At 36.2% G+C, this 26,752-nt stretch overlaps 1 protein-coding gene across 2 annotated transcripts in view; it reads right to left on the bottom strand.

Moving 5' to 3' along the window:
• Positions 1 to 26,324, bottom strand: part of TNFSF18 (TNF superfamily member 18) — a 56,537-nt gene extending 30,213 nt beyond the window's left edge. Inside the window, exons 1-2 of one of the 2 annotated variants that reach the window (XM_077755993.1) lie at positions 26,282 to 26,324; positions 25,549 to 25,635 (exon numbers count right to left, since the gene is read on the bottom strand). In XM_077755993.1, coding sequence (XP_077612119.1) covers positions 25,549 to 25,635; positions 26,282 to 26,294 — 100 coding nt within the window. In that variant the 5' untranslated portion in view covers positions 26,295 to 26,324. Of the gene's footprint in view, positions 1 to 25,511; positions 25,636 to 26,281 lie in introns of those variants that run through there. The other variant, XM_077755994.1, reaches the window with a different exon arrangement.
• Between the last annotated feature and the right edge of the window lie 428 nt (positions 26,325 to 26,752).

The following is a 26,752-nucleotide window of genomic DNA, read 5'->3' on the forward strand; positions in this document are numbered from 1 at the left end:
GATAAAACACAGGCACTAAATAGTGGCCCTCTGCAGGACAGGAACTGGATTCTAGCTTGTATGTACCACCATCGCCTGGAATAACGTCAGGTACATGATAAGCCCTCAATCAGTGTAGAAAAAGAAAAGGAGAGAAGTGAAGAAAGGAGAAAGGGAGGAAGGGGAAGAGGAAGGAAGGAGGGAATGAAATTTGTGGAATATGTCTCTAGACTCTATATTCTACTCAACCAGACTGATTCAGATGCCTAACTATCATTGAATTAAGGTTTCCTTTAGATGGGGTGTCCACACATTTTCTTTGTCGACAGTTCCAGCCTTTTGTAAGATTTATTGCCAGGAAAATCTTCCTGTTTGCTAATCCACATCCTTTCTGCTATGCATGTAATCTCCTTTCTACCTTTTCATTTTTAAGGACAATACTAAATAGTTACTTTTCTAATATATTCTCCTCCCATGTTCCAGGAACTATGTTAGGTTATTTGCACAGGTTAGCTCAGACCCTCACAGCAATTCTGCAAAGCTACTATTCAGTTTATTCTTCAGATGGGAAAAGTGATTGGTCCAAATCTTCACAGTCAGAAGTGGTCAAGTCAAAATTTAACCTGTCTCCAAAAACTATGCACCTCTTTCATAACAACCTGCCTATGCGTCTACCTGTGCTTCCTTCATTGTTGACTACCTTATAAGTATTTAGTTAACAAATACTTATAAGGAACTTAGTGCATGCTAGGTACTATTGCAAGTGCTTTACCAGTATTAAAGCACTGAATCCTGATAACATTCTTATGATTGTTAAGTGCCATTGCTGTTTACGTCTTACAGATGAAGAAACTGAAGCACAGAGAATTTAAGTTCTCATTTACAGATAAGACTGATACACAAGAGAATTTAAGTAGTTTTCTCAAAGTCAGACTTAGTAGCAAAGCAGGATCTAAATGCCAATAGTTTGGATTCAGAGTCTGTGCTCTACACTAAACTACTTCTATTTTTAGCTTCAAAAAATAATTGACTGAGGCCACCTGGATGGCTCAGTTGGCTAAGCATCTGACTTCAGTTCAGGTCATGATCTCATAGTCTGTGGGTTCGAGCCCCACGTCAGGCTCTGTACTGACTGCCAGCTCAGAGCCTGGAACGTGTTTCAGATTCTGTATCTCCCCCTCTCTCTGACCATCCCCTGCTTGCGCTCTCTCTCTCTCTCTCTCTCTCTCAGAAATAAATTTAAAAAAATAATTGACTGGTGAACTAAATTATACTTGCTACTCAAGAAATTGATAATAAAATAGAGATGATATTTTAAGGTTAATTGCTCTGCTTTCTTTGAGTCTTCTACATCTTTAAAAAGTTTATTCCATGGCCAGAGACAATCTTGATTTTCCCAGTAGCCATTTTGAAAATATTTCTATAATTATAGTATAAATCAGAGATGAAAGTGTATGGAATAGGCTACATGAATTACTGTCTTATTCTAGACAAGAACTTTATACAGAAATGCCTAGATTTTTAAGTGACAACATAGGGGTGCCAAGTGAATTTAGTTTTTTAACTCCAGTCAGCTGCTGGTGGTTTCTTGGAGCAGTGCATTGAATAGCTTTCTAAAGCCATGTTCTGCTACAAATAAGTTAAAATAAAGGTCAATTTTCAAATTATGCAGGAGACTATAAACAGCTTTTGGACTTCCTATAGGCTTGTTTCCTCTTCATATGAAGGGTCATTCAACTCTAGATGAAAAGAAGCTCTTTCCAGTCAGTATCCCACCACGAACAGATTTAAACTCAGCAAAGTATTTAAGAATATGACTCAAGGTGGCCCATTTTTATAAAAAGCAAACTAATTTATCTTTAGTTTTTACTGAAGGCTACAACACAGATTTTCATTTAATTCTCACAAATAACTTGATGAAAGGAGGATATGTTTGTCCATTTTGCAAATAAGGAAACTGAGGTACATAGAAGCCAAGTGGCTTCATGCCAATAGCAAGAGACAGAGCTGAAATTCAAACTCTGGTATGACTGTGGACAAATGCCATCCTATATCCAGTATAGGACCCATGAGAACACCAAACAGAAAGTATAGGCATTATCAGGTAAAAGGTCAACACCCTATGGTATTTCAACAATATACTTGTCTCTGGAGTCTCTGACAGATGATGCAAAAGGGAAGCAAATGTGATAAGTAATGAAGCTGTTTTTGTTTTTAAAGCACCAAATCATCTGCAGAAACAAGTAGTCTTTTCTGGATCTGTGTATCTATGAGTGACATATAGATAATATCTGATAGTATTTTCTAGTATGATTTTACATAAGATTTTAAAATGCTGTCCAAATGTACCCAGTGACTTTGTATAAAGGCACAAGAATAATATGTCAAATGTCAGGTGAAATCCATTCTGTAGAAACTGAAAAGCAACCCAGACAAGCTAATTCTTGGGAATGAGGGGGCAGAAATGAAAGAAAATACACCCTCATAAAAACCAGAAAATTAGAAGACCTCCCTATGCTGACAAACTGTATTAGGTCATTTTGTAGATAATATTATCTAATGATAAGTAAAAAATGTAAAAGGGGGAGAATTAGATTTTATCATATTCTTGCATCTGGAGAACAATGAGTTAGACAAACGAGTATGTTGTAATGCAGTCTCATGATCATTTCTAACTTTTATCCAAGATTGGATTTCTCAGCCAACTTGAAAGCGAATGGACTACATCTCTTTGAGCCTTTGAGCTAATTCACTATGGAATTATGGCTACCATCTTCTAGAGAACCCAACAGGCTGGAATCTATGTCCTTTTGGGAGGTGGGGGAATAGAAGTATGGCCGCCAAAGCCACACATTTTCAAGTTGGCTTTTAAGTGTCTTTCTGGATGAAAATTATGTCAAATGGGAAAAAAAAGAAGTAGATAATTTCCAAACACTCACAGCCTGAGCAAATAAATTTCACGCTAAAGGAAGTGAAAGCTTTTTTAATTCCTGTTTTTAACTACAAGAAGTATTTTCCCAACGTATTTTTCATTTCTGAGTGGTTGACAGATACCTAATTTCCAGAACCGTGGCAAGATTGATTAGAGTCAGCTGATTCAGAGCACTACTGAGTCCAAGTGGAAAGACCTCTGTGAACCACAGAATTAAGCATTCTTGAATCGTTGGTACGACTTCTAGCAAATTATGTACCACCAGTCACCCTTTGCAGTATATAACCTAAGAGATATATCCCTTACGATACACACCAGTGCCAATTTCCTGTATTTGTTAACAAGTAATAAATTATTTAAATGTTTAATTGACTTAAGGAATAAGAACGCAGGGACACTAGAGGGGAGTTAAAGGAAAAGGGGAAAAGTCAGTTTTCTCTGAATCATATATTATTTCCCATGTAATGAGATGGCATACCAAAAAATAGTTGCTGACATACTTAACTGTACAAAGGACTCAGCTTCAGATGTTCTGAAATATTTTTAAGTATTTATTAAGTATTTAACACTAGTAAAAAAAGTATTAAAAACTAATAAACTAGTTTTTCTTCACAAAGTATGACAATGTGCCATCAGAAGAGAATGGACTTAAAATATTTGGGGGGAGGTTGGGAGGGATGTGTGCTCTCAGTCAAGAAGTATTTATTGGGCACTCAACAATGGCATAAGCTTATAACCAAATTGAGGAAACATAACTGACAGAAGCATCATTTCTAGAACATGTCTCTGAGCTTTGACATTAAATACTCTTACCTTGGTTTCTCTGTCCTACTTCCCATTTCTCTGTTCCCTCCCCTTTATCTTTATAGTGGATTCTTCTTTTCTAGTTCGTTTCTAAATTATTGGTATTCATGGTCCATGGTCTTTTCTCAAGTGGCCAGTCTGAGTAGGTAATGTTATCCACTCCAGGAACATCAATTACCACCTATTTGATGATGAATCCTAACTCTGTACCTCAAGATAGATATGACTAGAGTTCCAAATATACATTTTTACCAGTCAACTCCATTTGGAAATCTTATTATTCAACAGGTCCAAAATTGAATTCATCAGATTCTCTTTTAACTGTTTCCTTCCCTTTGGATTGCCTAGCCTGGTGAATCCATCACTCTACCCATAATCCAGCCAATTCTTTATACCTCTTCCTTCCTCACTGCCTCTTCTGCTTCATCTACATCTTGAACAACTCTTGAGTCTATCTTACTTTTCTCTGGACCCACTACAAATTACTACACATTATTACAGCACTCTTGCTCTCCTCTAATTCATTCTCTACAATGCTGGCACCATGATCTTTCAGAAAGAGAGAAATAGAGAGGGAGAAGAAAGGATGGGAGAAAAGGTGGAGGGAGGGAGAAAACCTTGATTACAATAGTCCTCCTATAAAACAGTTTTTTTTCTCTTTGCTTTTTCTTTTTTTTCAATTTTTTTTTTTTACAAATAGTTCATTGTCAAGTTGGTTTCCAAATAACACAGTTTTTATGGTCCTTCACTGCCTTCAGGTAAATTGTGATTCCTTAGTCTGTCTTCCACGACTCTGCCCACTTTTCCTCATCTCTTGCCACTCTTTTCATCAATCTTTAATAACACAAAATTATCTTTGGGTTCTCAAATGGGTATTCCTTCATTCCTGGGCTTTGGTTTGGTGTACTTCTGTCATTTTCTCATCTCCTTCCCCTGGCTCAATCTTTCCTATCCTAAGATATGAGCTATCTTTAAGAGCTATCATCTCTGCTGGCCATTCCCTTCACCACCATGCACATAGATGTGCATATAGATGTACATCCTGTTGCTCCAACTGCACATTGTGCTCTTCCTCTGAGACAGTGTAGATAGAAAAACCACCTATTTGAAATAAGAATTGACGAATTGACTGTATCAACCTTCATATAGTGGGACAGTGGTAAAATTTATAGTAGGTGAAGTAATAACTCTTTGTCAAAGAAAATGTTTTGAAATGTCTTGGCTATGAAGCATGCTCTCTGCCCACCCATCTACCACCCCAAGTGGTTAGGTTTATTAACGAGGAGAGAGCTAACACAAAGAGCCAAATTGTACTTCATTGGAAACCCAAAAAGATTTGAGGGTTTGGAGAATCGCACTTTATAAAAAGTGTATTTTAAAAGAATAAGAGACCAAAGCATTGGACAGCAAGCTGGAGCTAAGTATTCCCCAGGGCTGCAAAACCAGCTGATGGGCTTTTGAGACAATAACATCTAACATTTGGTGAAATTAATATTTGCACCGAGCTATTCTGCAGACTCTTCCTCCAATCAACTCCCAAACCTTTAGTAAAACTTTGCTGCAAATATATGTTCTAAATAGTCCTGGGACAGAGGCATGGGGCCAGGGGATTGCAGGGAGCAAAAGGATCCATTTAGTATCTCATGCCAAAATGGATATGGGCAGAGAGAAAAGACACCCATATCTAGAATTAGGCTTAGAGTAGAAAAGTTTGCTGCAGTAATGACTAACTGAGATAGTATAGATTTGCCCACTTCTTCTTAGTTTTAAAGACATTTTCAGGNATGGGGATGGCTTTCACTGGATAGAGAAAGTACCAGCGAGGCTGATTTAGAAGTAAAATAATGAGAGTAATGTCAAAGCTATGGAATTGCCAACTCCCCTGCCCCCACCTCCTTCTCTCATTTTCACCTAAACTCAGCAAAAGCAGGTCTTTCTTTGCTCCACTCAGCAAGTCTCCATTTTACTTGCTCTGAATTCCAACTTCAAAAAAAGAGCAAAACTTGCCCTCATTTCCCCTCAGCCCTAATTGTGTTTCCTGCCAAAAGTGGTCCAGTATTTCAAAGACTTTTTAATTGGAGAAAGTATACCAGACTTCCTAAAAGTTTCTGGAGACAGCTAGAGATCATGCAGCATTTGAATCGCATAGGACTTTTCCTCACATATTACTATTATATATTTATAAGCAAGGAAAGGGAGTGATGCAGTCTGTAGTCTTGTGGACTCCAGAGTCGTACCACTGGTATTCAAACCCTGGCTCTGCCACTTACTGTTTGTGTGGCCCTGGGCCAGTTATTTGACCTCTGTGCACCTTGACTTTATCATTATCTAATATGGGGACAAGAATAGCACTTACTCCCCTCTGAAAGGGTTATTGTGACGTCTGTATTGTATACATCATACACTTTGCACAGTGCATGGCAAATTTAGGGTTATGCCCTTAATGCCCAGTATAGTGTTGAGCACATAGTGGATGCTCTGTGGATATGTACCGAGTTAATTACTTAGTGAAGAAGTTGTATATCATTCCCTTTGCTTAATATGTCTTTTCCAACCTCTTCTCACATGAGAAAACCCTTCCCCATCTTTTGTTTTGTTTTGGGACTCAGATATATCATCACTAGTCCCTGAGAAGCCCTCTTTCTCTCCCTCTTTTTAAAATTTATGGTCCCATCATCAAGATTAAAAGCTTCTGCACAGCCAAGGAAACAACCCAGAAAACTAATAGNAATAAAAAATAATAATTTATGGTCCCCATTCCCATCCCCAGTATCCCCACAAGCACTCACTATAATATGTCCAAAATAGGTCTCTGTGTGTATCTTTCAAAGGTATACATATAAAAATTTTGTATTTATGTGTTTATAAAATATAGGCATTATAAATATAAATATATGTATGTATTTGAAAAAATATAGTGTTCCTTCAGGTAGGTATGTGTTTTAAATTTACTTACATAAATCTTCATCCAAATTTATCTCTTTTCTATAATTATGGTAAAGTATGCAATACCTCTCAAGATAAACAAATTTGTAAGACTGTGGCAGAGTGTCAGATTCCCAATTAGGAAGGTAAAAAGAGGTTTCTTGCAAAGATGTTCAAAGGATATGAATGTTATAGCCACTATCCTAGGTTGGAGAGAGACTATAAGACATAGAGGAATATCTATCAATGGGCCTAAAGCTCTAAAAAAGTATGTATGGATATATATACTTAGACATAAAATGTTCTACTCATGGACACCTGGGTGGCTCAGTTGGCTGAGCGTCCAACTTCAGCCCAGGTCATAATCTCACAGTTAATGGGTTTGAACCCCCACATCAGGCTCTGTGCTGACAACTCAGAGCTGGAGCCTGCTTCAAATTCTGTGTGTCCCTCTCTGCCCTTCCTTGCTTGTGCTGTGTGTGTCTCTCTCTCTCAAAAATAAATAAACACTTAGAAAAAATTTTAATGTTCTGCTCAAAGTGTTAAACATTGTTCTCAACTTCTCTGATATTTAACACTTGCAAATAGGAAGTAAATAATACAAGAATCTACCTGGAGTAGACAAATTGCTTCTTCCATTGGAACAAAGACTTGACACCACTTTACTGTTTCCTGTTCTTGTTTCTCAAGAAAAACTTTGCAAGTCTGAGTGAAGGCCCTTTCACTCTTGCAGTAGAGTTTGCTAGCCACATAAGCCCCTTTGGACTGTTCACATTAGTTCTAAAGATGTTGCTGCAGGTATTCTTTCCTGGGATGATGCTCATTTATAGACCAGGAATCAGACCACACGCAAAAACAAATATAGAATATTGCTCTGCCCATTTCCTACCTTCATTTCCTACCAGAGCACTAAACCTTCTGCCAGAACTTTCCATCCAAAATGAATTTTGAATTTCAAACCAATGGGATAGCTTCCACTCAGCAGACGAGAGCCAACATTAAGGCCACTAGGCCAATCTAGAAGCCCCATTGTCTAGGGCTGGTTTACCATCAACTCTTAAATTATGCTCTATTAATCTTACTAATCCCTCTCAAAAGAATCATCAATCACTATTTGGGAAAGTTTTGCCTTCAGATTCATTTCTCAGAATTTGCATATATAAATCAATTAATGATGTTACAGGGCTCTGGCCCTTTGAAAAAATAACCAACTCCCCAAGAAATGTATAGAGGGGAATCCAGAAGCAGAACTGAAGTTTATGCATTAAAATGAAAATATGGGGTCTTAAAATACCTACATACTGACGTAACTGAAAATCTCTGAAAAGAAATATGACTAACAGATGGACCGGGCAAGCATATGACTCTAGAGCAGGGCTGTGCCTAAGCAAGAAGCCATTTTAGAATGGGGCTTCCTACACTGAGGGAAGCAAAAGTGGAAGATTTATGTAAGAGTAGAAGGGTTGTGGAAAGAGGCTGCTCATAGACCCTGGAGGAAAGTCCGAGAAGGTGAGAAAACAAGATTCCTCATGATAGGGCCACACCAGCTGTGCTGTGTGACTCTGTGCTTATGACAGCATCTTTGGGTATAATTTGGCCCTGGATTTCCTTTGTACAAAATTTTTTAGATACTGTATTTCTTTTTTTTTTTTTCTAGGAGAGAGAGAGAGAGAGCATGAGCAGGGGAGGGTCAGAGAGAGAGGGAGACACAGACTCCGAAACAGGCTCCAGGCTCTGAGCTGGCAGTCAGCACAGAGCCCAACGTGGGGCTCAAACCCACGAACGGCGAGATCATGACCTAAGCGAAAGTCGGACGCTTAACCGACTAAGCCACCCAGGCGCCCCAGATACTGTATTTCTTACAACATAATCAGGGCAAAAGCCTGTTTCTAAGAAAGAATAGGGAATGGTCATGACTTAAAAAGAAAACTGCCCCCTTTTTATTAACCCTTCTTTAGAACAGTGACTAAAAGCTGGGAGAAGAAAGAGATTTTAGTTCCTCTAGAGTCAGGAGAGTATGTGGGGAGAGACCCTGGTATACCTCAGTCTGAGAAGGAACAAAAATCCTATGGAACGAGAAGACAGATCAAGGAAGGACAACACTACATACTCCCATCTTTTCTTTCCAAGGCACAGATTCTCTGAAAGGCATGCGGAAGAGGCAAGAGCTGAAAATTTTCTATTTATGAAAGAATGGTTTTATTCAGATCCACAATTTCACTTCCAGTTTGATGCTCTCTTGGTGAAGGAGCATTCTCTGGGTCAATCAGTTCCCCACAACACAATTTATCATCGCCCTGTGATATGCGGAGTGCTGGAGATACAACAGAAAATATGAGGGCCTTATCTTTTTGAAGTCTGTGGTCTACCAGGGACTCTGCCTGAAAAAGTTGCTGAGTAATACTTCCCAGTTTTGTGTTTCTCAGAGCACTCCACAGTGTAATAGTTTCCTGAAGAGCCTTTTCTCAAAGAACCCTCATCTGGCTGCTGGGACTACTGCAATCCAAACCCTGTGGAATTACTTAACTACTCTGTGATAGTTCGTCAGTTAAGGCTATTTAGGGGGTGGGTGGAAGGGAGTGTTTTTGTTTAGTTTTGTTTTGTTTTTGGCAATGCTATAGGTTTGTATGTTTTTTTAACTCATAATCCCAAAATCAGAAGCAAGTTCTGAGTCAACTCAAATGAGGTGATGACTTGACCTGATGAATATGGTTCTTTCTTGACCCTGTGACCTTTTGATTGCTTATTATCATCATTATTATTGTTACCATTTTTTTCATGAATGAAAAGGAGTTGCCTCACTCTTCAGGTGTGGCTTTATCTTATCAGGTCACTGAGAGAAATGTAAACGCACACAGAGGCTAAAAAAGAAACTTGAAGGAATACCAAAGAGGCTTGTGGGTGTGAAATTGAGTCTGTCGGAAGTTTGCTCTCCCTGCTGCTTCCTTGGTACTTCCTTCCTTGGAGTCTGAGGAACTGTAAACTCAGGCAAAGGAGCCTCTCTCTACCACTTCATTTTTAAGATTGCTGGGGTGCGTGGGTGGCTCTGTCAGCTCCGACTTCAGCTTAGGTCATGATCTCACAGTTTGTGAGTTTTTGTGAGTTCCAGCACTGAATCGGGCTCTGTGCTGACAGCTCAGAGCCTGGAGCCTGCTTCAGATTCTGGCTCTCCCTCTGTCTCTGCTCCTCCCCGACTCACACTCTGTCTCTCTCTCTCTAAAATAAACAAACATTAAAAAAATTTTAAATAAAAAAAGACTGCTATATTCTCTATGGTATTCTAGGGGTCCCCTTATTTGTCCATGATGAGCTCACTAGTGTTTTTCCAGACTCAGTTTAAAAGTTTATTTATTTTTATTTTTGCCACAGACAGAAACAGCATGAGTGGGAGAGGGGCAGAGAAAAAGGGAAAGAGAGAATCCCAAGCAGGCTCCGTGCTGTCAACAGAGAGCCCACGGCTGGAACCCACGAAATCGTGAGATCATGACCAGGGCGGAAACCAAGAGTTGAACACTCAACCAACTGAGACACCCAGGCGTCCCTTCCAAACTCAGTTTTGTTTTAAAATTTTTTAAATATTTTTATTTATTTCTAGGAGAGAGAGAGAGAGACAGCGTGAGCAGGGGAGGGTCAGAGAGAGAGGGAGTCACAGACTGAAACTCCAGGCTCCAGGCTCTGAGCTGGCAGTCAGCACAGAGCCCGAAGCGGAGCTCGAACCCACCAACCTCGAGATCATGACCTAAGCAAAAGTCAGACGCTTAACTGACTAAGCCACCCAGGCGCCCCTGTTTTAATTTTTTTAATGTTTATTTTTTGAGAGGGAGAGAGACAGAGTACAATAGGGAAGGGGCAGAGAGAAAGGGAGACCCAGGATGCGAAGCAGGCTCCAGGCTCTGAGCTATCAGCACAGAGCCCTATGCAGGGCTCAAACTTACAAATGAACTGCAAGACATGACTTGAGCCAAAGTCAGATGCTTAACTCAGTGACCCACCCAGGTGCCCCCAGACTCAGCTTAAATGCACAACTTGTGGGGGTGCCTGGGTGGAGCAATGGGTTAAGTGTCAGACTTCAGCTCAGGTCATAATCTCACAGTTCATGGGTTTGAGGACCATGTCAGGCTCTGTACTGACAGCTCAGAGCCCAGAGCCTCCTTTGGAATCTGTGACTCCCTCTCTCTCCCTCTGCCCTCTCTCGCTACTGTCTCTCAAAAGATAAATGTTTAAAAATTTTTTTAATTAAAATTAGACAGAACTTTTCAATAAATAAATAAATAAATGCACAACTTGTGATGCCTTCCCAGAAACTATCTGGAAGAACCAGTCATTCCAGCCAGTATGTCAGTTGTTCACAGCATTAGTATACCATTTGTCATGCTGAATCGGGATTGTTTATGTGCATATGTCTCCTACTGAAGTGTGAGCACTTCTAGAGAAAAAGACTTCTGTTTCCTTTTGATAAATCTCCCTCTTCTTCCCTAAAGAGCATGAAGTTTGGTTCATTTTGTGGAATAAATTAATGAATGAATAATGATGTTTAACTTAGCTTCAGGTAACTGTTCTGAAATCTGTATAGTCAGAATAATACGTGCTTATCTTTGGAGGAACAGGGTGGGAATAAGAGAAATTAAGAAAAAGCAGCAGCTTCCAGCCCTACACATAGATAGTTGGTCAGATTTATTGACCACAGAATCTTTTCTTTTTAAGGAGAATCTTTTTAATACTAAAAATACTAAAGTTTTTTAGTATTTTCTAAAATACTTTAGAAAATGATCCATATCCAGAAAGCCAATGCCTAGAATGAGTAGTCTGTTCGTGATTAAATACAGAAAAAGTTGCCCTTTCTTTTCTTAGTGTAACAATATTACATTTCAACTAACTGTGGAAATTTGAGACTTGAAATTTGAAATGTTTTAGGTCAGGAAAAGTCCCCATCTTTCTTGGAAAGAGTAGTGATAGAACTTTTCCTAAATCAGTTGTTTTGATGCTGGATATATGGAGGAATACTTAAATCCAGAAGGGCATCTAAACACTGCTACCACCATGAAATCTATTGAAGTTAACTTGAATAGAAGAGGATGCCCATGTTGCATGGTTTGGGGCAGGTGATTTTGTACATCACCTTCAGTCCAGGAGTCTGTCTTATCAGAGGACAGTTGCTTATGAGGTTACAGCCTACAACTGCTTTCATGATTGATTTAGGATTTTAAAAAGGCAGTGAGGCAATTAGGCAAGGAATAGGAAATAAAAGGCATCCATATTGGAAAGAAAAAGTAAAATTATGTCTGTCCACAGATGAAATGTTTTTATATGTAGAAAACTCTAAAGATCACACACACACACACATTTATTAATGCTAATAAATTAATTCAGGAAAGTTCCAGGGTATAAAACCAACACATAAACATTAGTTGTATTTCTATACATTAACAATACATAAAAATTAGTTATATTTCTATATATTAACAGTAACCAACCCAAAAAAGGAAATTAAGAAAACAGTTCCATTCACAACAGCATCAAAATGAATAAAATATTTATAAGTAAATTTAACCAATGAGACAAAAGATTTGTGCACTGAAAACTAAAAACTGTTTCAGAGAATTCAAAAAACACATAAACAAATGGAAAGATAGCCCATGTTTATGGATTGGAGGACATAATTTTGTTAAGATGACAATACTACCCAAAGTGACCAATCCAATCCCTATCAAAATTTCAATTGTGTTTTTTCACAGAAATAGAATAACCTGTCTTAAAATCCAAAGGGAATCTCAAGGGACTCAGAATAGCTAAAACAATCTTGAAAATGAAGAACAAAGTAGAAGAACTCACATTTCCTGATCTCAAAACTTACCACAAAACTTTCATCATCAAAATTATGTGATATTGGCATAAGGACAAATATAGAAAAATGGAACAGAATAGAGAATCCAAAAATAAATGCTTGCATATATAGTCTTTTGATTTTTTTTTTATAGTCTTTTGATTTTTAACAAGCATACCAAGACCATTCAATGGAAAAAGGACAGACTTTTTTAATGAATAGTGCTGGGAAAACTAGATATCCACATCCAAAGCAATGAAGTTGGATACTTACCTTATACCTTATATACTTTATGTTGTATATAAAAATTAACTCAAATGGATCAAATATTTAAGCCTAAGATATAAAACTCTTAGAAGAAGCATGAGGAGAACATCTTCATGACATTGGATTTGGCAATGATTTCTTGCATATGACACCGAAGGCCCAGTCAAGAAAGAAAAAAGTAAAAAAAATCAGACTTCATCAAAATTATAAACTGTTGTATATCAAAGGATGCTATTAACAGAGTGAACAGGTAACTCATGGAATAGAAGAAAATATTTGCAAAGCATGTATTTAATAAGGAATTAATCTCCAGAATATATAAAGAATTCCTACTACCTAACAACGAATAATCAAATAACCTAATCCAAACATGGGCAAAAGACAGGACCAGACATTTTGCCAAAGAAGATACACAAATAACCAACAAAACACATGAAAAGATGTTCAACATCAATAGCCTTAGGGAAATGTAAATCAAACAACAATGAAATACCACTTCATTACTATTAGGATGGTTATTATCAAAAAGAAAAGGAAAAAAATAAAAAGCATGGGTGAGGACGTGGAGAAGTTGAAATGCTTGTGCATTGCTGGTGGAGACCTAAAATGGTGCAGCTGTTTCCCAGAGGAAAGAGTTTGGCAGTTTCTCAAAAAAGTTAAACATAGAACTAACCATGTGATCCAGAAATTCTGTTCCTTGATATATACCCAAAAGAGACGAAAGCAGATATTCAAACAGATACTTGTATACCAGTTTTCAAGGCAGCATTATTCACAACAACCAGAAAGTATAAACAACCCAATGTTCATCAACAGATGAAAGGATAAACAAAATGTGGTATATATATATGTAATGGAGTATTATTCAATCTTAAAAAGACATAAAATTCTAATACATGCTAAAATATGGATGAAACTTGAAACATCATAAACCAGACAAAAAAGGCTGCATATTGTATGTTTCCATTCATATGAAATTGGACTTTATTAGAGAAAAGTGTGTGGGTGTAAACAGGAGATTTTAATAGGAATTAGTGGAAAAGTCATGATATTTGATATTGTCTTTGAGGAGAATTTGTTTATTTTAAAATTTGTTCAGGCTTTAATTTTATCCAGCCTACCTTACTGTATCTAAGTTCCTAGTAGCTTACTTTCACATGAATACATTTTTTTATTTTTCATGTTTATTCTTCTTTTTATTTTTATCTTCAACTACTTTTCAAATTTTTTCTTTGCATATAGTTGAAACACATGTTATTTAGTGTCAGGTATAAAGCATGATGATTTACCTTCTCTATATCTTATGCTACACTCACTATAAGTGTTTATACCATCTGTCACATACAATGCTATTAAAATATCATTGACTATATTTTCTATGCTGTACTTTTTATTACCATAATTTATTTATTTGTTTATATGATTTATTGCCAAATTGGCTTCCATACAACACCCAGTGCTCATCCCAAATGCCCTCAATTCCCATCTCCCACTTTGCCCTCTCTCCCATCCCCCATCAATTTGATCTCTGTATTTAAGAGTCTCTTATTGTTTGCCTCCCTCACTCTCTGTTTGTAACTTTTTATTTCCCCTTCCCTTCCCCCATGGTCTTCTGTTAAGTTTCTCAAGATCCACATATAAGTGAAAACATATGATATCTGTCTTTCTCCAACTGACTTATTTCACTTAGCATAATACCCTCCAGTTCCATCCATGTTGCTGCAAATGGCAGGATTTCATTCTTTCTTATTGCCATGTAGTGTTCCATTGTGTATGTAAACCACATCTTCTGTATCCATTCATCAATTGATGGACATTTAGGCTCTTCCCATAATTTGGTTATTGTTGAAAGATCTGCTATAAACATTAGGGTACATGTGTCCCTATGCATCAGCACTCCTGTATCCCTTGGGTAAATTGCTAGCAGTGCTATTTCTGGGTCATCCAGTACTTCTATTTTCAATTTTTTGAGGAACCTCTACACTGTTTTCCAGAATGGCTGCACCAGTTTGCATTCCCACCAACAGTGCAAGAGGGCTCCTTTTTCTCCACATCCTCGCCAGCATCTATAGTCTGACTTGTTCGTTTTAGCCACTCTGACCAATGTGAGGTGTAGCTTTGATTTGTATTTCCCTGATGATGAATGACATTGAGCATCTTTTCATCTGTTGGCCATCTGGATGTCTTCTTTGGAAAAGTGTTTATTCATGTCTTCTGCCCTTTTCTTCACTGGATTATTTGTTGTTCGGAGTTGTTGTATGTGGAGTTTGGAAAGTACTTTATAAATTTTGGATACTAGCCCTTTATCCAGTGTGTTGTTTGCAGATATCGTTTCCCATTCCATTGGTTGCCTATTAGTTTTTTTTATTGTTTCCTTTGCAGTAAAGAAGCTTTTTATCTTGAGGTCCCAATAGTTCATTTTTGTTTTTAATTTCCTTGCCTTTGGAGATGCGTTGAGCAAGAAATTGCTGTGGCTGAGGTCAGAAAGGTTGTTGTCTGCTTTCTCTTCTAGAATTTTGATGGTTTCCTGTCTCACATTTAGGTCTTTCATCCATTTTGAGTTTATTTTTGTGTATGGTGTAAGAAAGTTGTCTAGTTTCATTCTTCTGCATGTTGCTGGCCAGTTCTCCCAGCACCATTTGCTAAAGAGATTATCTTTTTTCCATTGGATACTCTTTCCTGCTTTGTCAAAGATTAGTTGGCCATACATTTGTGGGTCCAATTCTAGGTTCTCTATTCTATCCCATTGGTCTATGTGTCTGTTTTTGTACCAATACCATACTGTCTTGATGATTACAGCTTTGTAGCTAAAGTCTGGGATTGTGATGCCTCCTGCTCTGGTTTTCTTTAATTTTACTTTGGGCTATTCGAGGTCCTTTGTGGTTCCATACAAATTTTAGGACTGTTTGTTCTAGCTTTGAGAAGAATGCCCGTGCAATTTTGATTGGGATTGCCTTGAATGTGTAGATTGCTTTGGATGCTATTGACATTTTAACAATATTTATTCTTCCAATCCATGATCATGGAATGTTTTTCCATTTCTTTGTGTCTTCTTCAATTTCCTGCATATGTTTTCTATAGTTTTCAGCATGCAGATCTTTTATATCTTTGGTTAGGTTTATTCCTAGATATTTTATGGTTCTTGGTGCTATTGTAAATGGATCAATTTTTTGATTTCTCTTTCTGTTGCTCAGTTATTGGTGTATAGAAACGCAACTGATATCTTTCGACTTTGCTGAATTCATGTATCAGTTCTAGCAGCCTTTTGGTGGTCTTCCAGGTTGTCCATGTAGAGTATCATGTTGTCTGTGAAAAGTGAAAGTTTGACTTCCTTTTTGCCAATTTTGATGCAAATTTATTTCATTTTGTTTTCTGATTGCTGATGCAAAGACTTCAAACGGTATGTTAAACAGCACGATGAGAGTGGATATCCCTGACATGTTCCTGTTCTCAGGAGGAAAGCTCTCAGTTTTTCCCCATTGAGGATGATATTAACTGTGGGCTTTTCATATATGACTTTTATGATGTTTAGGTATATTCCTTCTATCCTGGCCTTCTTGAGGGTTTTTATTAAGAAAGAATGCCATATTTTGTCAAATGCTTTTTCTGCATCTATTGACAGGTTCATATGGTTCTTATCCGTTCTGCCTGTAATTCTCCTTTTTTGTGGGGTTTCTGTCTGGTTTGGGAATCAAGGTAATGCTGGTTTCACAGAATGAGCCTAGAAGCTTTCCTTTCATTTCTATTTTTTGGAAAAGTTTGAGAAGGAAAGGTATTAACTCTGCTTTAAGTGTCTGGTAGATTTCCCCAGAAAGCCATCTGGCCCAGGACTCTTATCTGTTGGGAGATTTTTAATAACTAATTCAATTTCTTCACTAGTTATGGTCTGTTCAAATTTTCTATTTCTTCCCCTTGGAGTTTTGGTAGTGTGTGGGTGTCTGGGAGTTTGTCTATTTCTTCCAGGTTGTCCAGTTTTTTGGCATATAATTTTTCATAGTATTATCTGATAATTGCTTGTATTTCTGAGGGATTGGTTGGGACAAATCCATTTTCATTCATGTTATCTATTTGGGATGTCTCGCTTTTCTTTTTGAGAAGTTTGACTAGGGGGTTATCAATTTTGTTTATTTTTTTCAAAAAATCAGCTCTTAGTTTCATTGATCTGTTCTACTATTTTGTTTTTGGGTTTTTTTTTTAATTCCATATTGTTTGTTTCTGTTCAGAGCTTTTAATAGCCTCATGTCCATTGTCAATTTCCAAGAAAGAAATGTTGTGCATAACATTCTAAACATTTTTGACTGTGAAACTCTCTTTTTTTTTCCCCCAAAACACATTAGCAAAGCTAATGTTACTTGACACATATTTAGGAAAATATTGTTGTAAGACTTCCTCCAATCAATTATTTTTGCCTATTGTTATAATTCTTATAAAATATTTTGATAGAGAAGAAATTAAAATTTTCTTGGACCATTAATGATAATTGTCTTTCTGGCCAAATATAGGTCATTTTTTACCTATACAAAAGTACTTTGACATGTGTAAAATATCATCCATAGTCTGTATGATTGAGCTTAATCGTTTAAATTAGTGCTTAGAAATATAGAAATCTGGCTAAATCTGGACTCTAAATGGACATTAGCAAGGGAACTACTGTGTTAGTCTTTCCAAAAGCTCAGAGCCATGCTCTCTGAGATGATGAATCTGGTATTTCATGCCTCTCTTAACTTACCTGTCACATTTTTTGTGGTGCTCTCTCTCTTCTTTTTAATAACTTTATTGATATATAGTTCACACACCATAAAATACATTCATTTAAATTATGAAGATCAGTAGTTTTTAGTATATTCACAGAATTATGCAGCCATCTCCAAAATATCATTTTATAACATTGTCATCCCACCAAACAACTTCAAGCCCAGCAATTAGTCTCCCCCTACCTAGCCCCTGGCAAATCACAAATATACTTTATGTTACTGTAGATTTGCCTGTTAAGAACATTTTATATAGGTGGCATTATATATATATTCATTATATATATGTGGCCTTTCATAATTGGCTTCTTTCACTTAGTATTCGAGGTTTATTCATTTTATAACATCTTTCATTACTTTTTCCTTTTTGTGGCCGAATATTACATGGATATACCACATTTGTTTATCCATTCATCAGTTGATGGACATTAGAGTTGTTTCCATTTTTTGGCTCTTTATAAACATTCATAAACACATTTATGTGAAGACATATGCTTTCAATTATTTTGGGTACAGACCTAGGAATAAAATTGCTGGGTTATATGGTAACTCTATGCTTAACAACATGAGGAATTGCCAAATTGTTTTTACAAAGTGGGTGCACAATTTTATGTTCTTTTAAGCAATGTATGAGGGACTCTAATTTCTCCATATCTTTGTCAACACTTGTTATTGTCTTTTTTATTTTACTATCTTGGTGGGTATGAAGTGGTTATAGTTTTGATTGACATTTCCCTATGACTAGTGGTCAAGCATGTTTTCATGTGCTTGTTGACTATTTGTATATTTATATTGAAGAAATGTCTATCCAAATCCATTGCTCTGTTTTTAATTGGTTTGCCGTTTTGTTAAAAGACTTTAAAGGCTTTTAAAAATATATATATACTCTGGATATAAACCCTGTATCAGATATATGATTCACAAATATTTTCTCTAAGTCTGTGGGTTGTCTTTATTTTCTCAATATTGTCCTTTGAAGTACAAACATTTTTAATTTTAATGAAATCTCATTTATTGTCTTTTCTCTTTTGCTATTTGTGTTTCTGGTGTCATAACTAAGAAACTGTTGCCTAACCCAAAGTCACAAGTATTTAGTCGTAAGTTTTCTTCTACAAGCTTTATAGTTTTAGCTCATATTTGTCATCTATTTTGAGTTCATTTTCATATACCTTGTGAGGTAGGGGATCTGACTTCATACTAATCCAAATGAATATTCAGATGTCCCAGTGCCAATTGTTTAAAAGACTGTTCTTTCCCAATGAATTATCTTGGCAACGTTTTTTGAAACCCAATTGACCATAAATATAAAAGCTAATGTCTAGATTCTCCATTATATTCCGCTATCTATATTTCTATCCTTATGCCAGCCACACTGTCTTGATTACTATAACTTGGTAGTAAGTTGTGAAATAGGGAATTATGAGTTTTCCAACTTTGTTCTTTTTTTCCCAGGGTTTTTTGGAAATTCTGAATCCCTTGCGTTTCCATAAAGTGTTAGGATCAGCTTGTCAATTTCTGCAAAAGGGAATTTGGGATGTTGATAGAGATTGCAATGAATCTTCAGACCAATATGGAGAATATTGCCATTATTAGAATAACTAGTCCAAAGCATGAAGAGAGGATGTCTTTCCATTTACTTAAATCTTTATTTCTTTTCAACTATGTTTTGTAGTTTTTCATGTATAGGTCGTGTACTTCTTTTGTTACATTTATTCCTAAGTATTTTATCTTCTTGATGCTAGTATAAATGGAATTGTTTCCTTTATTTCAGTTTTATATTATTAATTGCCGATATGTAGATGTACAATTGATTTGTGTATATTGATCTTATATTCTATAACCTTTTGAATTCATTCATTAGTTCTAATAGGTGTGTGTGTGTGTGTGTGTGTGTGTCTGTGTGTCTGTGTGTGTGTGTGTGTGTGTGTGTACAGCTTGGGATTTTCTGTATTCAAGATCATTTTATCTATGAGTAGAAATTATTTTACTTCTTCTTTTCTAATATCATTCCTTTAATTTTTTGAATTTTTTTGAATTTTTTTTATTTTTTTTGTCTAACCGTGCTGGCTAGAATCTTTAGCAGAAAGTCTAGAATTGAATAGAGTTGATATAAGAGTCTTTTTCTTGATTTTAGGGAGAAAACATTTAGTCTTTTACCATTAAATTTGAAATTAGAAGTGGGATTTTTGTAGCTTCTTTTGTAAGGTTCTGAGGAAGTTTCCTTCTATTCTTATTGTATTGCGTGTTTTTTATCATAAAAGAGTTTTGGATTTCATTTAATGCTTTTTGTATTAATAGGGATGATTGTATTTTTTGCCGTTTATTAATATGACATATTACATTTACTGGTTTTCACATGTTAATTTAACTTTGCATTTCTGGGTTAAATTTCTCTTAGTCATGGTACATAATCCTTCTCATGTGTTTCTAGCTCCATTTCACTAGTATTTTGTTGAAGAGTTTTACATTTACATCCATTAGGGATAGTGATCTGTCATTTTCTGTGTGATATCCTTGTCTGATTTTCAAATCAGGATAATGCTGACCTTATAGGATGAATGGAAAGTGTTTCTCTCCTCCCCTGCTGCTGCTGCTGCTGCTGCTGCTGCTGCTGCTGCTGCTGCTGCCACTTCAAATAGTCTACTCGGTGAAAGATTGGTTAATTCTTTTGTAAATAGTTGGTAGAATTCACCAATAAAGCCATCTGGACTTAGATCTTTATTTAAGAAAAATTTTTAAATTGCTAATTCAATCTATTTACTTACAGATCTATCCATATTTCTTATTTCTGCTGTAGTCCATTTTGGCAGTTTGTGTCCTAGGAACTTGTCCATTTCACCAAGTTATAAAACTTGTAATACAGTTTTTCATGTTCCCTTATAATAGTCTATAAGTTTGATAGTGATGTCCTTCTTTCATTCCTTATATTAGTCTAATAATTTGAGTCTTCTCTCTTTTTTTCTTGGTAGCATAGCTAAAGATGGCAATTTTATTGAACTTTTCCAAAAAAAACCCCAAACTTTCAGCTTTTGTTTTTTTATTATTGTTCTCTACTTCATCTATTTCCACTCTAATCTTTTATTTCCTTCATTATGTTTGTTTAGGTTTGGTTTTCACTTTTTTTTCTGAATTTTTTAAGGTAAAGGATTCAATTATTCATTTGAGATCATTCTTCTTTTTTAATATAAGCATTTATTTACAGCTATCATTTTCCCTTTAGAAACTACTTTAGCTGCATTCTGTAAATTTTACTATACTTGTTTTTTTTATTTGAACACTTGTCAATATGTTTTCTAAACTATCTTGCTGTTTCTTCTTTGATCCATTGGTTATTTCAAAAAATATGTCTAATTTCTACATATTTGTGAATTTCCCAAATTTTCTTCTCATTGTTGATTTCTAATTCCAATGATGTCAAAGAAAATAATTTGTGTGGTTCCAAGTCGTTGAAATTTACTGATGCCTTTTTTATCGTTTAGCATACAATTTATCCTGGCAATTTTTTGTACACTTAAGAAAAATGTATATTCTATTCTTGAGTGCAACATTTTACAGATATCAGATCTAGCTGCTTAGTTTTATTAAGGTCTTCTATTTCTTTGTTGAACTTTTGAGATTGAGTCCTCCAATGCTATTTAATATTCTAGTTTTCCCTTTAGTTCTGTTAGCTTTTGTTTATGTATTTAAGGACTCTATTTTTGGGTGAATATATGTTTACAATTACATGTCTTCCTGATGGATTCATTATCATTATAATATGTTCTTTTTTTAGTATCAATTTTGTCTTAAAATTGTATTTGTCTGATATTGTATAGCCATTCCAGCTCTCTTTTGGTCACTCTTTGTTTTGTATATTGTATTCCATTCTTTTACTTTCAACCTATTTGTGTCTTTAAGTCTAAAACATGTTTCTTGTAGACAAAATATAAATAGATCATATAATGTTTTCTTATATTCTGCCAACCTATGCCTTTTGAGTGGAATGTTTAATTCACTTATCTTTATTGTAATTGCTGATAAGTTAGGATTTACATCTGTCATTTTGCTGTTTGTTTTATATATATGGCTTATGTTTTTATGTTCTTCTGCTTTTCTGTTACTGCATTCTTTTGTGTTAAATACATATTTTCTACTGTACCAATTTGATTCCTTGTGTCTTATTGTTTCTGTTATTTTTTAAAGTTAATAATGGCTGCCTTAGAGAGTCAATTAGCATTTTAATTTAAAATAATCTAGTCAAGTTAATACTAACTTTGCTTCAATATGCCTCTGCTCCTTCCCCCTTTTTTGTGTTATTACCTTCATGCAGATTATGTATATATATTCAAGCACAATGTCTTAAACTTATTGCCTTATGTAGCTGTCTTTTAAATCAGATAAAAGAGTGTAAAAGAGTTAGAAATAAAAATATGTTTATACTGTCTCATATTTATCTATGTACTTACATTTTCCAGTGCTCTTTATTTATTCATGTGGGTTTGGGTCACCATTCAGTGTCTTTTCTTTTTAGCCTGTAAGGTTTCCTTTAGTATTTCTTCTTAGATAATTCTGCTAGTGACAAGTTATCTCAGGATTTGTTTATCTGAAAATATCTTAATTTCTCCTTTATTTGTGAAGGACAGTTTTACTGGATATAACATTCTTGGTTGACAGTCTCTTTCCTAATACTTTGATTATGTCATCCCACTTCTTTCCGGCTTCTGTAGTTTCTGATGAGGATCCTTCCTATGTGATGAGTTACTTCTCTTGTGGCTTACAACATTCTGTCTTTGTCTTTCTAATGTTTGCTTATGAAGTAAGCCTTGGTGTAAATATCTTTGAATTTATCTTACAATTTATTGAGGTTTTGGGATGTGTAGATTAATGTTTTTTATCAAATATTGGAAGTTTGGGCTTATTATTTTTTCAAGTATTTTTCCTTCTGAGACACTCATTTTGCATATGCTTGTATGTTTGATTGTGTCCAAAGGTCTTGAGGTGCTATTCATTGTGGGGGTTTTTTTCATTCTTTTTTCTTTCTATTCCTAGGACTGGATAGTCTCAATTGGCCCATCTTAAACTCACCAATTCTTTCTTCTGCAAGCTCACATTCTTTTTAGCACCTCTAGGGAACTTTACAATTTCAATGATTGTACTTTGCAACTCTAGAATGTCTACTGAGTTTTTTTAATCTTTCTTTTTATTGATCCTCTTGAATTGGTAAATCATTATTGTCATATTTTCCTTTAATTCTTTTGTTATCTTAATATATTTATAATAGCTGACTTAAAGTCATCTACTAAGTCCATGATTGGTTTCCCCTTAGGGACATTTTCCCTTGGCTCTCCTTTTGCCCAGTGTATGTGTCTTATTTTCATTTTTCTATACATGTTTCATAATTTTTGTTGAAACTGGATAATTTAGATAATATATATTGCAACAGCTCTAGTATCAGATCCTTGTCCCCACCAAAGTCTGTTATTTTTGCTGCTCTTCTGTAATATGTGGCCACTGAGTTCTCTCCTAGGTTTGGGATTTTTTTTTTTAAGTTCTTGTTTTTGTTTTCAAGATTCCTTAGGGTCAGCCTTCAGCCATATTATTTAGTGGTAGCCAACGGTCTTTCATATTTCCTTAAATGCTTTGCCAATATGTCTTTCCCCTTTGCTGATGAGATCCATGTGTGAAGACATGACTTCAAACCTCAGGCAATTTATAAAACAGTCTTAGCTTTCATTTCCTGCTTATGCAGGACCTCCGTGTCAGCCAAACATGGACTGGAGTGACAAGAGCCTTATTTTCTTTCCAGATCAAGACTCGTGCACACACTGTCTTCTAGATCCCAGAAATGTATCAGGGCTTTTTGAAGTTCCCTAGTTTTAGTTGTCTAGCTCTCTGGGACTTTATTTTAAATTTTTGGTCATGCTATTTTTTTTCTTCAGTTGAAATCACAATGTTGGACCAAAAGCTATGGTGCCAGCAGATTATTGGCAATGTTAGTTAATATCCTGGATATAAGGGGTTTTTTTTACTGTTGTTGAGCTAGGCTCTGAGTCAAATCAATAGCCCCAACATCCTGGGAATGGAAGTTTTTCAGGTCACCACTAAATCAGACAAAATATTGATTGTACTATATGGATGGGGCTTTTAGTCAAGTTTCAGAAATTGTCGGTCCTCTCTATTGGAGAGAGAGGGAAGGGGGATGGGAATAGCCCATGTTAAAATGATACAGATACTGTTACTTACAGAGATTTAATAGCTTCTCTTGAGTAGACAATTTTCAGTTTGTTCTGCGGCTTTTGTTAATTTCCAGAGTTCTAGAATGGTTGATTTTAGTTGTTTTGCTGCTATTTTCTGTTTTTTTGTGAGAGAACAAATTTCACAATTTCAGAAACTATCTCACCCTGCCATTCCAGGATACTTGTAATTAGAATAATATGTGGGGACGTTAAACCAATGTTCTCTTATCTTTTATTGAGCCAGCCCTGACCAACACAGATTTTAGAGTTTCTTTTCAGACTATAGTTTCTCCTAGAATATGAGAATGATTCTCCTTCTTCTATTAACAAGAAAGAGGAAATGATATAAGGGAAATCTATGCCAGGAATGGAGAAGTAGATAAGTTGCCCATTTTGTCCTAATGGATGATGAGAGAGAAAAGAGTCAGCTGACTAGGGAGAGATCTTTCTTCATTTCCTCTACCCAGAATGAACTGCAAGGAGAAGGGAGTCAGTGGAAATATCCAGATGCCACATACCTGGGAATCCTGAGGGATAGTGCTCAAAAAGGTGATCCTGAAGTGTGTTTGCTTGTTTCCCAAAGCCTGTGTATAGTACTCAAACATATAGCCAAATGTTGAGGTGCTGATAGGAGCAGCAGACTGGTTAAGACCCAGTATCTGAATGAATTGGTTGCCATATTTAAAATATCATATAAATGCTATAGACTGTAGATTCTAGTCACAGATGCTTACATGTCCTCCAAAAGATCAAGTGAAACCAGCTGCACCTGAAAGGTCACCAGTTCAGGGAGCATATCTGAGTGGCTGTCTTATCACAGATCTCAGAGGAGAGCAGTAAGGTTCTATCTGAAGAATGCCACATGCATTCCAATCGCTTGTCCTCCCTGTTGCCCTGAGGCTATGCTTGGAAAAAAGCAAGAAAGGGATGCAGGAGTAAAGATGCGGAGAGGATGGTGCGCCTGGGTGGCTTAGTCGGTTAAGCTTCCGACTTTCGCTTAGGTCATGATCTCGCGGTTCGTGGGTTCGAGCCCCGCGTCGGGCTCTGTGCTGACTGCCAGCTCGGAGCCTGGAGCCTGTTTCAGTCTGTGACTCCCTCTCTCTCTGACCCTCCCCTGCTCACGCTGTCTCTCTCTCTCTCTCCTAGAAATAAATAAAAAAAAACATTAAAAAAAAAAAAAAAGATGTGGAGAGGAAATCTGGAAAACATTTACCCAAAAGAGACTAAGTGATTCAAAACGCATTATTCAAACTGGAAAAGCCTGTGATGCAAGAAATAGGGCACTGAAAGTCCCTGTCCTCCCCTCCCAAAATATGTGGGAGGGTTGTAAGGAAGATCAAATGTATAAGAGAAGAGAAAAAAAAACTAATTTTCTTTATACATGTAAGTATAGCTCAAGTTCATTTGTGATCCAGTTGCATTCTCTTTTTTCTGGTCAGGCAGAAATATGCTACTCTCTACCTTCTAGCTGAACATGAGTTTACTCTCCTCAGTGATACTCTTGTGCTCCCCTCATCTTTCTCTTTTCCTCTCTGATACAAACAGCAGAAGTGTTGGAGCTATGGTTCACTTGGCAGAAGCAAATTTCTGTGCGTGTTCTCACCACTGGGAATCTCTGTGTAAGGAGAAACATGACTATTTTCTCATTAAAACAGAGGACTCAGTGCTTCTGTTTCCTCTGTCTTGAATGCCCTCCACCTCTACCTCTTCTCCTCCTGGCTGCCTACCTGTCTTTAATGAATTAATTTTCACATCTGTCTCTTATTCTCCAATCTGAGTTGAAGACGAGTCCCCTGGTTTCTATGGTACCTTACCCATCTCCGTCTTCCTCCCACCAACAGTATTGCACACCTTCACTTCTCTGTTTCCTCTGCTGAACTGTGAGATCCAAGATGCCTGTTCTGTTCATTTGCCTTTTGTCAGTGTCTAACCTAGTACCTGGAAAAAGAGAAGTTATTCATTCCAGTACTGGCTGTTTATTATTTTTTATTATTTCTTAAATTTTACTACTTTGTACTTTTCATTCACTCAAATTATTTAGCACCTACCATAGGTATAGTACTAAATAAAACCTAGTCCTGAGAGGCTTATAATTCTCTGGGGTAGATAAATACACCTTCAAATTCAATGTGTTGAATACTTTAAGAAAAACGTGGGTACAGAACAGACAAAGCCCTAACTTTCATGAAGGATCAAGATAGAAGGATATGTTTTGTTTGAGCCTCAAAGAATGAATCCAATTCTACAAGAAAAGTATGGGTGAGGTGGAAAGAATCATTGAACAGAATGTGAAAAACAAGGAAAATTCAAGTTTACATGCTTAACTTTTACTATTCCATCCAACAATTGGAAAGACGGATAGAGGTTGACTAAAAGCCTCAACTGTATTTACTGGGTGGAACCTAGGAGATATTTGAATTACAACTTTATGTCATAGACTTGCGTTTTCAGCATCAACTTAATTTCTAAATAAAACTACAGACTTAATCATTAAATTTAGATTGCCAATGGCTTTCATTTACCCAAGTGGGAAAATTTTTTCAGTGTAATCTCTTCCAATTTCCCTGACAATGTAGAATCCTACCTGAAGTATTCATGTCAAGAGTTCGTCCCAGCCCTTCCAAAGTATTCGTGTCAGGAGTTCATCCATAGTCTGGTCCATATTCCGACCATGTTTTCTCTAGAGTGAAATGTTCAAGAACGACATGTACTGCTTGAGCCTAAAAGCCTTCTTTACTTAAAACCAGAGACATTAAAACATATGAAGATTAAATCAGAAGCACAACTGGAATTCCTAACACTTGATATAGTGTGAAATAAATAAGAAGGAAATTGAGATTTTCAGTGTTTGAAATTCTTGAATATTTGTGTGCAGTATGTCAGAACAACATCTTGCTTCTTTCTCTTTCTCTATTTGTGTACATTATTTTCTGCTATTCCTCTTTCTCTGGCTGAGTAAATTTCTACCTATTACATGCTCTGATATGTTTGTGTTTCATTAAGTCACTAGTTACCCATTCATTGAGCATCTGTAATGAGATCTTAACTATAAAAG

The sequence above is a fragment of the Crocuta crocuta genome, unplaced genomic scaffold, assembly GCF_008692635.1.
Source record: "Crocuta crocuta isolate KB4526 unplaced genomic scaffold, BGI_CrCroc_1.0 scaffold122, whole genome shotgun sequence".
Lineage (NCBI taxonomy): Eukaryota > Metazoa > Chordata > Mammalia > Carnivora > Hyaenidae > Crocuta > Crocuta crocuta.